Raw genomic sequence first — 13848 nt, 5'->3', positions numbered from 1 at the left:
ACACACCCCCGCCCCGCCCCCGGCCCCCGCGCAGGGTATGCCGGGAGTGGAGTCGGCGCAATCCGCCGCTGTATACTCCATCTCCCGGCGGGCCGAGCGCTAAAGGCGGCGGCGCCTTTGTGGAGGCAGCGGCCCGGCGCGGAGGAAGTTCCGGTCTCCGCGACGCTGGGTCTGTGGCGGCGGCTGAGGATTAGGAGGAGCGGGCCGCGGAGGCCGCGCTGCCTCGGTAAGGGCTTGGGGTGGTAGAGAGGGCGTGAGGGAGCCAGCGGGGAAGTGGCCGGCCTGCCAGGCCTCTCTGGACGTCGCGGGCCCGCGCGGCCTGGAAGCTGCGGCTTCGGTGTCGCGGGGCGGCCGCGGCCTCGCTCAGGAAGAAGAGAGCCAAGTGGCGGTGTGGTGAGGGAGGCGCCGCCCACGGGAGGAACGCCCCAGAACGGTCGCGGGCCCGGGGCGGGGCTCGGCCTGGCGGTGGAATTACCGGTCCCGTCTCGGGGCGGCCGGCTTCGGGGGTCCGTGGCTGGCGCGTGGTTGCGGTTGGGTGCTCTTGGTCCGAGGGGCTGCAGGCAGGCGGCCCTTTCTTCCTCCTTTTTTCCCCTGCATTTGCAGGAATCTGATCCAGTTGTGAGGCATCGCTCGAGAGGGAGTTTTTCTTGTGCTTAGCACGTAGCTTCGCCCTCAGACTTGGACAGACCGGAGTGGGCTCGGCCGGACAACAGGGCGCGAGAGCTCGGAGCCCAGCGCGCCGGGCTGTAGAACCTGGATCCCGGGGAGTGGTCTGGTGGGTCCTATGCCAGTTGGGCGAATGTGGGAGGACAGGGTTATTTCCTCGTATTATGCACTCTTTAGGTTCCTTTTAGTGGTGTATCAATAAGTCTGTTTTTCTCTTAACTTTAGAATTGATCTTGTGCTACTGGGCTTAACTCTGGGCGTGCTTTTTTTTTTTTTTTTTAAATAAAGGAAAGGGTCTTGTTTTGTAGGGTGCATAAACTGTAAGGGTAATTGTAATTCTTGCGCATTCTAGGTTTGCTTGTGAACGTCAGAGTTGCGGGATCTAGGTGGAGTTTAGTAGACTCTGATGCGCCCAGTCACCTGGTTCATTTTTCTGAACTCTGGATTGTGCCCTCGGTTTGTTAGCTTCAACTTCCTGTTGTGTAGTGCCGCCGCTGTGAATGGTTTAATAATGTCAACATCAGCAGACTTGTGAGGACTATAGGGAGAGGTTTCAAGAACTGATAAGTGAGGGTAGGACAAGCAGTGTCTAATGGTATGTTACCATTTTAGTGAAACACACAAAAATTGCACCTGAACCTTGCCTGGTTAACTAGTATCTAACCAGGTACCTAGCCCATAGGATAGGCTGTTTAGGATAGGCTGTTTTTGGACATCTGTCGCCGCCTTCTTCATTGAATTCTGTTACCAAGAATTGGGTTTACTTTTGTTGCCTTTGGGAGCCTAGTTTTTTGTAGCCTTTCATAAGGAGAATTGTCAATGGAGAGGTTACAAAGTGAATGCTCCTGTCTTATTGAGGATACACGGGCAAGGTTATACTCTTCTGCCAGTGTTTAAATACATGAAATAATGTGTTAATAATCTAACTCAAAGTTGTATTAAGATTAAAGAACTGTTGGAAAATTCTGAAATTTTAAAGATCATAAATCATGGAGTCATCTTGCTTAGAATAGACTTTTCTGCTAGACTTTCACAGTTGTTCATTTCATTCACTTAGTTAAGGGAGCATCTATTGGGTACCTTTTATAACCTTCCTATCAGTGATAGGAACTGTAGGAGCTCTAGAAATTGATAGGGTTTGAAATGTTGACTCCTCCACTAACTGAGCAACATTGGGCAAATTACCTAACTTCAGTTTCATCATGTGTGAAATGAGGTTAAGAAATGCAACCACTTTGAAGGTTGTTGTGAGGTTTACGTAATCCTTCTAGGACAGTGCCTGGTGTGAGGAAAATGTTCACTAAGTGTTAGCCGCCACTGTTACCTTTTAAAAAAATTTTTGTCACTTCCCTGGCAGTTCAGTGGTTAGGACTCTATGCTTCCAGTGCAGGGGGCGCAGGTTCCATCCCTGGTCTGGGAACTAAGAGCCCACATGCCATGTGGTGCAGCCAAAATATTAAAAAGAAAAAAAATTTTTGTTGAGATAAAATTCACACACCATACATTTCACCCATTTAAGGTGTCTAATTTGATTTTTTTCATATATTACGGTACTTTTTTTTACAAAGTTGTGATAAATACATTTTGTTGCATATATTGTAATGAAATTTTCCATTTAAGCCATTTCTATATGTAGAATTCACATAAAATTCAGTGCATGAATTACATTCACAATGTAATGAAACCATCACCACATCTATTTCTAAAACTTTTTCATCACCTTAAACAGAAACTCTAACCATTAAGCAGGTAACTCCCTGGCCCCTTCCCTCTAGTCCCTGGTAACCTCTAATCTGTATTCTGTCTCCCTGAATTTGCCTGTTCTGGGTACCCTGTGTAAGTGGAATCATACAATAATTATCCTTTCATGTCTGACTTTTTTCAGGTAAAATAATGTTTTTAAGGTTCATTCATGTCATAGTGTGTATCCAAACTTCATTCCTTTTTATTTAATTTAAAAAATTGAGATGTAATTGACATCTACATTCTCTTTTAAGGCTGAACAACCCTTAATTGATATGTATAGGCTACATTTTACTTACCTGTTCACTTGCTGGACAGTTGCGTTTCCACCTTTGGCGATTGTAAATAATGCTGCTGTGAACATGGGTACACAAGTATCTCTTCATGCCCCTGCTTTCAGTATCTTTGTGTATATGCCCAGAATTGGGTCATATACTAATTATGTTTATAGCTTTTTGAGGACCCACCATACTGTATTCCACAGCAGTTGCATCATTTTATGTTCCCACCAGTAATACGCAAGGGGTCCAATGTCTCCACATCCCAACGCTTGTTACTTTCTGAGTTTTTTTGGGCGGTAACCACCTGAATGGGTGTGAAGTAGTCCCTCCATCTCTTCCTTCTGCCTCCCTTTTTCTTAACCATTTTGACCATTTTAAAATGTACATGTCAGTGCTATTAAGTACCTTCACATTGTTGTGCTACCGTCATTACCATCCAGCTTCAGAACGTTTTCGTCTTCTCAGATTGAACCTCTGTGCCCATTAAACAATAGCTTCCCATTCTCCCCACCCCTTCCCCTGGCAGCCACCATCCTACTCTCTGAATTTGCCTGTCCTAAGTACCCCATATACATAGAACCATAAATTATACAATATTTGTCCTTTCATGACTGGCTTATTTTATTTAGCAGAATATCTCCAAGGTATCATCCATGTTATAACATCTATCGGAATTTCATTCCTTTCTGAGGCGGAATAGTATTTCATTGTATGTATATATTACATTATCTTTTCATCTGTTTTAGGCACTGGATTGTTTCCACCTTCCACCTTTTAGCTGTTTTGAACAATGCAGCAATGAACATGGAGGGATGCACATATCTACTTGAGTCTCTGCTCTCATTTCTTTTGGGTTTATACCTAAAAGAATTGGAATTGTTGGATTGTATGATTATTCTGTTCTGAATTTTTGAGGAACTGCCGTATGTTTTACACAGTGGCTGCATACATTGTATGTGCCTAACAGCAATGCACAGGGTTCACATTTCTTCACATCCTCACTAGCTTCTGTTAGGTTCGTTTGGTTTTGTTTTAATAGCCATCTTAATGGGTATAAAGTGGTTATCTTGTAATTTTGATTTACATTTCTCTCTATTTGTGTGTCTTTGAAGAAATGTCTGTTCAAGTCCTTTGCTCATTTTTGAATCAGGTTGTCTTTCATTGTTGAGTTTTGGTTTTCTGTATATTCTGGATATTAATCCCTTATCAGATATGTGGTTTGCAAATATTTCCCCCATTCATGAGTTGCCTTTTTATTCTCTTGCTGGTGTGCTTTGAAACACAGACATTTCTAATTTTGATGAATACCAGCTTGTGTATTTTTTTTGTTGACTCTGCTTTTGATGGCATATCCAAGAGATCACTGCCAAATCCAATGCCTGAAGCTTCTGGTTTGTTTTCTTCTGAGTTTTAGAGTTTTAAATTTTAGGTTTAGGTCTTTAAACCCTTTTTGGGATAGCTTTTGTGTATGGTGGTGGGCAAGGGTCGCACTTCATTCTTTTGCATGTGGATTTCCAGTTTCCCTATGACCAATTGTTGAAAAGACTGTCTTTTCTCCTTTGAATGGTCTTGGCACCCTTGTTGAAAATAACTTGACCATGTATGTGAGAGTTTATTTCTGAGATCTCTAGTCCATTGTTCTGTATGTCCTTATACCAATACCACACTGTTTTGATTACCGTAAATTTGTAGTAAGTTTGAAATTGAGAAGTGAGGGTCCTCCAGTTATGTTCTTTTTCAAGACTATTCAGAGACCTATGAAATTTCATACGAATTTTAGGATGGGCTTTGGAATCAGATGGTCTTGAGTTTGCATATTGGCTTTTCCTCATATTAGTTGTATTGTTTTGGGACAGGCCTCTGAAACTATTTGAGTCTCATTTTCAGAGTCTGTGAAGTGGGGATTGTAACAAAATTTACCCCATGGAGAACCTGTGATGATTAAATGAGAGAACCCATGTAAAATGCGTAACTGTGGCAGAGTCAGTACTCAACTATTCTTGCCTTTATTATTGTTTCAGAGAGTATAGGTAGACATACTCAGAAAGGTCCTTTCCAGATGAATGTGATTGTGATTTTAAATACCTGAGCACAGTAGCAGTAATAATAAATATTGTATTAATAGTATCTATTATATATTATTATACTAAATATTAGTACATTGTTGCTTTAAAATTTTTCAAAAAAATTTTTGGAAGCATGACTTATATATCATAAAATTCACTGTAACTGTTCAGTTTGATGTAGTCATCACCACAATTCAGATTTAGAATGTTTCGAACACCTCAAAACATTCCCTAGTTTCTGTTTGTTGTTAATCTCCACTTCCCACTCTCAACTGCAAGTCCTAGCATCCACTAATCTGCTTTCTGCCTCTGTAGTTTTATGTTTTTATGTAATTTCATACAATTGGGATATCTGACTTCTTTCACTTACAATTTTTTTGAGGTTCTTCCATGTTGCATGGATGGAGGAGCCTGGTGGGCTACAGTCCACGGGGTCACAAAGAGTCGGACACGACTTCACTTTCACTTTCACTTTCACTTTCCATGTTGCATTCCTTTTTATGAGTATATCACATTTGTTTATCCATCTACCTGTTGATGGACATTTGGATTCTTTTCAGTGTTTGGCTATTATTCATAATAATAATGTTGCTATCAACATACTTCTTTTTACGCATGATCTCATTTACTCCTTATAGTAATCATATGAGGTAGGTACCACTGTTATTCATGTTGTGTAGGAGGAGAGCTTTGAGGCATATAGAATTTAAATATAACTTACTAAAGATACATAGAAAGCTGGAATTTTTTTCTTCCTTTTTTTCCCCTCTCAACTGTGCTGAGAGGCATGTGGAATCTTAGTTACCTGACCAGGGATTGAAGCTATAGTCTCGGTATTGGAAGCAAGGAGTCCTAACCACTGGGCCATCTGGCAATTCCCAAAAGCTGGAGTTTGAATTCAAACCCAGGCTGTCAGACTTTAAAACGCATTCACTTAGGCCAGTGGTCTTGAAATTCCCTTTAACCATATAAAAGGATTAAAAAATTTTTCACCCCTAAAATTTTGAAAAAAATTTTACCACTTTGTACATTTCTAAGTTGACATCTTAACACTTCTGTCATAGATGGCTACAAAGGATGTATTTTCTGGCATAATATATTGCATGCGTGCTTTAAATATATAGTTGACAAAATCTTGGAACTGATAATTTATGGAAAATGTCTGCATTTAATTTATGGCAAATCAAACCTTAATGTCAGTCATTTAGCCAGATGAGTTTGCATCAGTGGGAACATTCTAAGTCCCAGTGATTTTTGAAATAAACTCTTAAAATAGTAGTAACATTTACTGAGCAATGTATTTATCAGGCACTGCTCTAGTGAATTTGCGTTGTCATTTTATCCTGATAACTATGAAGTAGACATTATCTTTATTCTGGATTTTTACAGATAAGTAAACTGAGGCATCAAGTTAAATCACTTGCTCAAGGACATACCTTGTGGCCAAGCCGTGATTTCCCTCCCAGCAGTCAAACTGTGAACACAGTAGGTCCAGAGACTGCACTCCTGTCCCTTCACCACCACGCTGTGCTATCTAATAAAACTCACTTTGCTATCTTATAAAATTCACTTTTAAACTAGGAACCTGACTGTAATTTGCTGATGTAAGGGATGAGGATATAAGAATATTTAAAATCTGAAGAAAAAAAAAATAAAATCTGGAAAATTTCTGTTCATAAGAAAAAGTAGCTCTAATGAAGTGTTTAAGTGTCTCCCAACAGTAGTGAAGTCTAATTTATACATGAGCTTGAGATTCCTATAGGATGGCCAAGTGACCATTTCTGGCAGACATTTGGACTTTATAGGAAAGTCTAAGCTAGAGATGAAGATGTGGAAATTATAATTGTAGAGATGGCAGTAATAGTGATTAAATTGGGAATGGACAAGATTGGCCAGTGTCTTAGCTTGGACTGCTATAACAAAATACCCTAGATTGGGTGACTTAATAACGAATTTATTTCTCACAGTTCCAGAGGCAGGGCAGTTTAAGATTAAGATGCCAGACAGTTTGGTTCCTGGTGAGATCCTTTTGGTTTGCAGACAGCTGCTTTCTTGCTGTATCCTACTTGGTACAGAGAGAGAGAGAGAGAGAGAGCACTCTGTTTTATTCTTTCGTAGAAGAGCATTAACCCCTTTCCTAAGGGCTCTACCCTCATGACCTAATTACCTCCTGAAGGCCCTATCTTCAGTTACCATCAAGTCAGAGATTAGGATTTAAACATATGAATTTTGGGGAGACACAAACATTCATTGTAGTCCATAGCACCCAGGGGCAGCATCATGAACAGTGCTGGGGAACATAATAGAGCCTAGTTAGCATATTTGGTGGACATTCATTTATTTAGTCAACTGATGTTTAAAGGTTTTGTATTGAGGGGAGTGTGTGTTTTATATGAGAGAGACTGGAGTATGCTTACGAACAAAAGCAGAGTGGTAGTATAGGTCAAAAAAGGAGTTAAGGGACTTTGCTGCTGGTCCAGTGGTTTCGAATCTGCCTTGCAATGCAGGGGACGTGGATTCAGTTCGTGGTCAGGGAACTAAGGTCCCACATGCCACAGAGCAGCTGACCTGTGCTGCACCTAAGACCTGATGGAGCCAAATATTCAAAAAAAATAATAGTTAAATGATAGTGATAGAACTAAGTAAGGGTAGATTCTTCAGACTAGTCTTTAATCTTCTAGTACACGAAAACATTCCAGGAAGATTGTGGGCTTGCATATTTTTAAAGAAATCAATATGCAGAACTTTGCCTTCCATATATGCTGTTCTTAAGAATGGATCTTGCTCCTAAATGTAAGAGCTATAACTCTAAAACTCTTAGAAGAAAACTGAAGGGGAAAGCTTTATGTGTTGGATTTGGCAATGATCTTTTAAAGGATATGACACCAAGGGCACAGTCAGCAAAAGGAAAAATAGGCAAATTGGACTTCATTAAAATTAAAAACTTCTGTGTTTAAAGAACACTGTCAACAAGATAAAAGGCAACTCACAAAATGGGAGAAAACATTTGCAAATCACATGCCTGGTAAGGGATTAATATTTAGAATATGTAGAAAACTCCTAAACTCAACAATAGCAACAAATAACCTGTATCCAAAAATGGGCAAAGGACTTGAATAGACATTGCTTCCAAAGAGGATATACAAATGGCCAATAAGTACATGAAAAGATGCTCAGCATCATTAATAATAAGGGAAATGCAAATCAAAACCACAGTGAGATACCACTTCATACCCATTAGAATGGCTGTTACTAAAATACAAAAAAACAGAGTAGTAAGTGTTGGTGAGGATGTGGATGAATTGGAACTTGTATCATTCTGCTAGGGCTGCCATAACAAAATACCACAGACTAGGTGGCTTAAACAACGGAAAATTATTTTCTCGCACTTTAGAGACTGACGGCTAAGATCAAGGCATCAGCAGGGTTAAGTTTTGGTGGGGCCTCTCTCCTTGACTTGCAGAAGGCCCTCTCCTGGCCATGTCCTCACATTAGCTTTTCCCTGTGCGTGCATTTTTGGTTTCTTTTTCACTGACACCAGTCCTTTTGGATTGGGGCCCCACCCTTGTGGCCTCTGTCAACCTTAATTACCTCCCCAAAGGCCACGTCTCCAAATATAGTCACCGTGGGAGTTAGGGCTTGAAGCTGTGGGGAACACAATTCAGTCCATAACAGAACCATTTGTGCCCTGTTGGTGGGAAGGTAAAATGATGTAGCTGCTGTGGAAAACAGTATGGTGGTTCCTTGAAAAATTAAAACTAGAATTACCATATGATCTACCAGTTCTACTGGGTGTATATATCTTCAAAAGAACTGATCTCAGATATTTGTATGTGCATGCTCATTGTTCACATTATCCAAAAGATGGGAGAGTCCAAATGTCCATCAGTGGATGAGTAGGTAAAATATAGTATGTGTACACAGTGGAATATTATTCAACCTTAAGAAGAAATTAAATCCCAATAGATGCTATAATATGTATGAACCTTGAAGACATTATGCCAGGTGAAAAAAGCCACTCATGAAAGAAGAAATACTCTTTAATTTCACTGGAATTAAGAGGTACTTAGAGTAGTTAAAAACCATATAAACAAAGTAAAATGGTGGTTGCCAAGGACTGGGTTAAGAGAGGAGTGGGGAGTTACTGTTTAATGGGTATAGAGTTTCGGTTTTACAAGATGAAAAAAGCTTGGATGGATGGGGATAAAAGTTGGAAAACACTGTAAATATACTTATCCTTCTTAGCTGTAAAATGGTAAACTTAAATGTATTTCACAATTTTAAAAATAATTTTTTTTAAATGGTTTTTATTGATTCTCCATTTCCGCCTCCCCTTAATGGGGGCTTCTCTGGTAGCTCAGTTGGTAAAGAATCCACCTGCAATGCAGGAGACCTCGGTTAGATTCCTGGGTTGGGAAGATTCCCTGGAGGAGGAATAGGCTACCCACTCCAGTATTCTTGAGCTTTCCTGGTGGCTCAGCTGGTAAAGAATCCCCCTGCAATCCAGGAGACCTGGGTTCGATCCCCGGGTTGGGAAGATTCCCTGGAGAAGGGAAAGGCTACCCACTCCAATATTCTGGCCTGGAGAATTCCACGGACTATATATAGTCCATGGGGTTGAAAAGAGTCAGACACGACTGAGTGACTTTCACTTCACTTTCTTACTAATGCTTGTCTCACTTTACCAAAAAGTCAGCTTTCCATTTGCTATCTAAGTGAAATACACTACCCCAGGAAGGATCCCCTTTCGGACACCAAACAGCATTTATGTCATGGCCCACTGAAGAATATTTGGGTTGTTCTCTCTCTTTTTTTTAAAGCTATTATGAATAAAGTTGTTAAAGTTTTTCTACCAGTCTTTTGTTTTCATGTATCTTAAGCAGACACTTAGAAGTTCAATTGCTGGGTCATGAGTAATATTTCTCAGACCAGTTTCTAAACTGGCTGTACCATTTTGTGGTCTTTTAAGTAGTGTATGAGGTCTGATTGCTGGAAATCCTTGTGTATTTGATTTTGTAAGTCTTTTTAATTTTAGCTGTTCTAGTGGGTGTGTATCGGTGGTTTTAATCTGTTTTCCTTATGACTAATAATAGCATTTGTCAGACATGTGTTATAAATATTTACTCCCTGTTCTGTAGTTTACCTATTCATTTTTCAGTGTCTTTTGAAGAACAGATTTTAACTTTAATATTTTTCTTTATGATTAATGCTTTCTGGTTCCTTTATAGAAGTCTTTGCTGATACCATCTCAATGGTTGTTGTTGTTGTTTTTTTTCCTTGGCCATCTGGCTTTTGACATCTTTATTCCTCAACCAGTAATTGACCTTGGGCTACCTCAGTGAAAGTGCCAAGTCTTAACCACTGGACCACCAGGGAATTCCCTATGTTTTCTTTTAGAAGCATTATAGTTTTAGCTTCTACGTTTATGTAGATCCACTTTCAGTCTTAATTTTTGAATGTGGTATGATGGTAGGCAAAGCATGGTTCTGGAGAGGAAGCCTGAAAAACCACTATCATAATTGAGGAGCAGTCTTTTCAAGGCCGGGTAACTGAAATGAATACATTTAATTTTTTTTTTTTTTTAATGAGAATTTGTAGGGGATAGGGGGCAAGGGTGCTTCCAGCAGCCACTAGTTCTAGCTCCAAAAGGGCATATTAAAATTTCTGCTGTTTAAAAACTCATAGTTGGGTCTTAGTTGGGTAGATGCTCACACCAATCCCTGCCTGTCATGCCTCCTTGATGCTATAGCTGAGTGTCCTGTTTGCTCCAAAGCATTTACTTCGGAAAAATTAGAGTGCTTAAAGCAGGTACAGGCCTGCTGTATACCACAGCTAAAACTAATGGAATGGGACCCCTGGTTCTGCTTTGTTGGCCTTTGGAACTTAGGTCATGATTTGAGAGGGATGGCCCCGGGTTTTGATATTATGCTGCTAGAGGTTGATTTCTTGGACCTGTGCAGGATGGACCCGAATCAAAGTATTTGCCAAGAATTTTTTATTAATTAAGAATCAAAGGCAGAGGAAGCTCGAAAAGAGTCATCTGATATCATGGTTCTAACCTTAAAGGCTGCTGACCTACAATGGGGAGGCTTTATTCCCAAACCCACTGGTTGGTTTCCAAGAAACCAAAGTCTTTCTTTATATTCTGGGGGAGTGTGCTTTTAAAGCTGAAAATTAAAGGAATCCATGAGAAGTGTGTCACTGGATTGTAGTCCATAGCTTAATGTGATGCTTGTTGTCTCTTGGAGAATGACCCCTGTTCAACCACTGTTCATGTGGAGTTACTTTTCATTTCAACCGTCAAAACTCTTCTTTGCCTGTTTACTACCACCACCAAGACCTGAACCTGCAGACAAGGCCTGCCACCTCGCTGCCTAGACCCACCCCCAACAGAGGCAGCACAGCGATAGTAGAAGGGGCCCTGCGGGGAGTGAAACTCGGTGTAAGTCCAGGTGAACTTGTGTGTCCTGCCTGGGTATGCTTGTGGCATTCTGAATTTTTTCATATCTATATGGCCTTGGAAATTCTAACTTCTCACAGTATTTTCACCACGACTTCTCCCATATCTGAGTCTATAGTCTGCTTTTTAGTTTTGTTAGCAGTGCTTCCCCCCCCCGAGAGTTCTATTAGGTAAAACAGAGGCAAGTACTTTGCATCAGTCCTTTAGCCTCTCCCCCATACAGAACAGAACATTGCTAGAACAGAAGTACATAGTAATTTACAAATCACCTTTCCCTTTGATTTAAGGGAGGGAGCTGGGAAAGTGGGCTGCCACTGCTTCAAGACAAACCACGGCCATGTTGGGGTGAGGGGTGGGTCAGGGATCACCCAAAACTTTCTGATTATTTTGAGAATGACTGTTTTTTCATTGAGCATTCATTTGGTCATCGTAAAGCTTTGACTGTTTTCTAAAGGCTGGACAAAGTTGGTTCAGACTGCTTGTTTTTTAACGTTTCTGTGGAGGAAGAAGGCTTTGGAATTTCATAGTCTGCTGTTTTTGTTGATGTGGGTTGTGTTTTCACTCTCCTGATAGTGTACTCTGATGCAGAAAAGTTTTCAGTTTTGATCAAGTCTACTTTATCTGTTTTTTCTTTTGTTGTCATGGTAAGAAACCATCGCCAAATCCAAGGTCATAAAAGTTTGCCTCCTTTCGGGAATTCCCTGGTGATCCAGTGGTCAGGACTTGGTTCTTCACTGCCTAGGCCAGGGTTCAGATGGGGAACTGGAATGCCACAGGCGGTGCCGTGTGACCAAAAAAAAGTTTGCCTCTTTTTTGGTAGCTGGAGTGCAGGTCTTATGAGGACTTCTTAGTCTTAGGTTACGTGCTGCAGAGCAATCACTGTGGTGATAGACTATTCTGATTAGCCAGGCTGAATAGTGTAGGATCAGCCATGTGGACTGAGGGTAGTAAATAAACATGGTAAGGTGCTGTTTCCAAAAAGGAATATAGAATGGGTGCTGGAAAATTTAATAAATGTTTTATGAAGCATTCTTAGTACTTTGAAAGATTGATGGTGCCCTTTTTTAAATTTAAATTTAAAATGTGTTTTTGTTGCTGTAAATTAATATGTAAATGTTTAAAAGTGACTTCTAAAAATATCCCTGCTGATGTGGTCCCTGATAAGCCAAACAGGAGGAAATTGGTTTAGTCTTTACTTCATGTACCCACATACTCATTTATTGTGGTTTGTTTTGTACAGGTACTGCTATAACCAGAGTTTGGTAGCAAAAAAGATCTACTTTTTGGGCCCTCTTGACATAGAAAGAGATGTGGGGGGATTCTCGACCTGCTAACAGAACAGGACCTTTTCGGTAAGTCTTAAAATTTGAATATTGAAGTGTCTATTATAACAATGTAGATCTGTATAATATTTATGGCCTACTATAAATACGGATTATTTTCTTTGTGTAGAAATAGCTTTGATTTTTTTCCCTGATTTTTAAAAATAGAAACTACTTAAAATTTTTCTAGTCATTTCTAGAGTGATCGTGAGAGTGAATACCTACCATTCCAAGTATTTTGTGTATTAGCATTTATTTATTTATTTATTTATTTTTTGGTGTATTAGCATTTTAAAAATATTAACAAAAAATCCCCCAGATTTTGTTTTGTTTTCTTTTTTGTTTGTTTGTTTGTTTTTTTTCCCCAGCTTTAAAGAAAAAATTTTATCTTTTTTTAGTAAAGTAATATGTACTCAACTAATAAGGAAAGCTAGTAAAAATGTATATAAGTGTTTATAAATGAATGTGAATATTTCATTAAGTTTGATAATTTATGTCTAGAATCCAGAGCTCTGTCCTTCCTATGACACGTTGTATTTCAGCCACCAGAAATAGTTGTGAAAAAGAAAAACTATTTACTTGATGCAGTTTCCTAAGCTGCATTACAATTTTAGGGGTTACTGGGTACAAAGTTAAGAGGAGAACGTAGTACTGTTCATAGTTGTAAATGAATTATATTACAGATTTGTCGGGAGAATGAGTTACATTCTTTTTATACAATAAAATTATATAAATTTTATTGAATTTATAATTCAATAAAATGAATTATATTATCGATTTGACAAGTGGAGAAGGTGGTACCATTAATAGTTGTAAATGAATTATATTATAGATTTGTAGGGAGTGAATTTTTTATAGCCAGTGTAATAAACACTGATGATGATATTTTAAAAACTTTTGCGTTGTGTTTGCAATTAATGACATGCTATAGGAATGTGACTTATGGCTGTAGTTTGTGTGTGGCAAAGAAATCTTACTTTTAAAGTTATACATTAAAAAATATTTATGCTCCAGGGAATTCCCTGGCAGTCCAATGGTTAGAGCTCCATGCTCTCACTGCCAGGGGCCTGGGTTCAGTCCCTGGTCGGGGAACTAAAATCCCACAAGCCTCTGCAGCATGGCCAAAAAAAAAATATTATGCTCCAATTGAAACTTTTGTTACAAGTAAGTTTTCTTTTGGACTGGCAGTCTGCAGGATCTTCCTGTGCAAATTCAACAGTTATTTTATTATTCTGAAGTTTGGGGTTCCCATGGAAAATTTAGGTAGAAAAGTAAGTTTAAAAATAAATCCATGAGAAAAAAAGATCCAT

General features: G+C 39.6%; 1 protein-coding gene across 4 annotated transcripts in view; it reads left to right on the top strand.

The window, feature by feature from the left end:
• Positions 1 to 55: 55 nt before the first annotated feature.
• RBM6 (RNA binding motif protein 6) overlaps positions 56 to 13848 on the top strand; it is an 85715-nt gene continuing 71922 nt past the window's right edge. Inside the window, exons 1-2 of one of the 4 annotated variants that reach the window (XM_043885401.1) lie at positions 56 to 226; positions 12457 to 12568. In XM_043885401.1, the coding sequence (XP_043741336.1) occupies positions 12525 to 12568 (44 nt within the window). In that variant the 5' untranslated portion in view covers positions 56 to 226; positions 12457 to 12524. Of the gene's footprint in view, positions 227 to 548; positions 776 to 12456; positions 12569 to 13848 lie in introns of those variants that run through there. The other 3 variants (XM_043885404.1, XM_043885402.1, XM_043885408.1) reach the window with 3 other exon arrangements.

This window comes from Cervus elaphus, chromosome 24 (genome assembly GCF_910594005.1).
Source record: "Cervus elaphus chromosome 24, mCerEla1.1, whole genome shotgun sequence".
Lineage (NCBI taxonomy): Eukaryota > Metazoa > Chordata > Mammalia > Artiodactyla > Cervidae > Cervus > Cervus elaphus.
The sequence above is the reverse complement of the archived record's forward strand: the minus strand, read 5'-3'. Positions and strand labels throughout refer to the sequence as shown.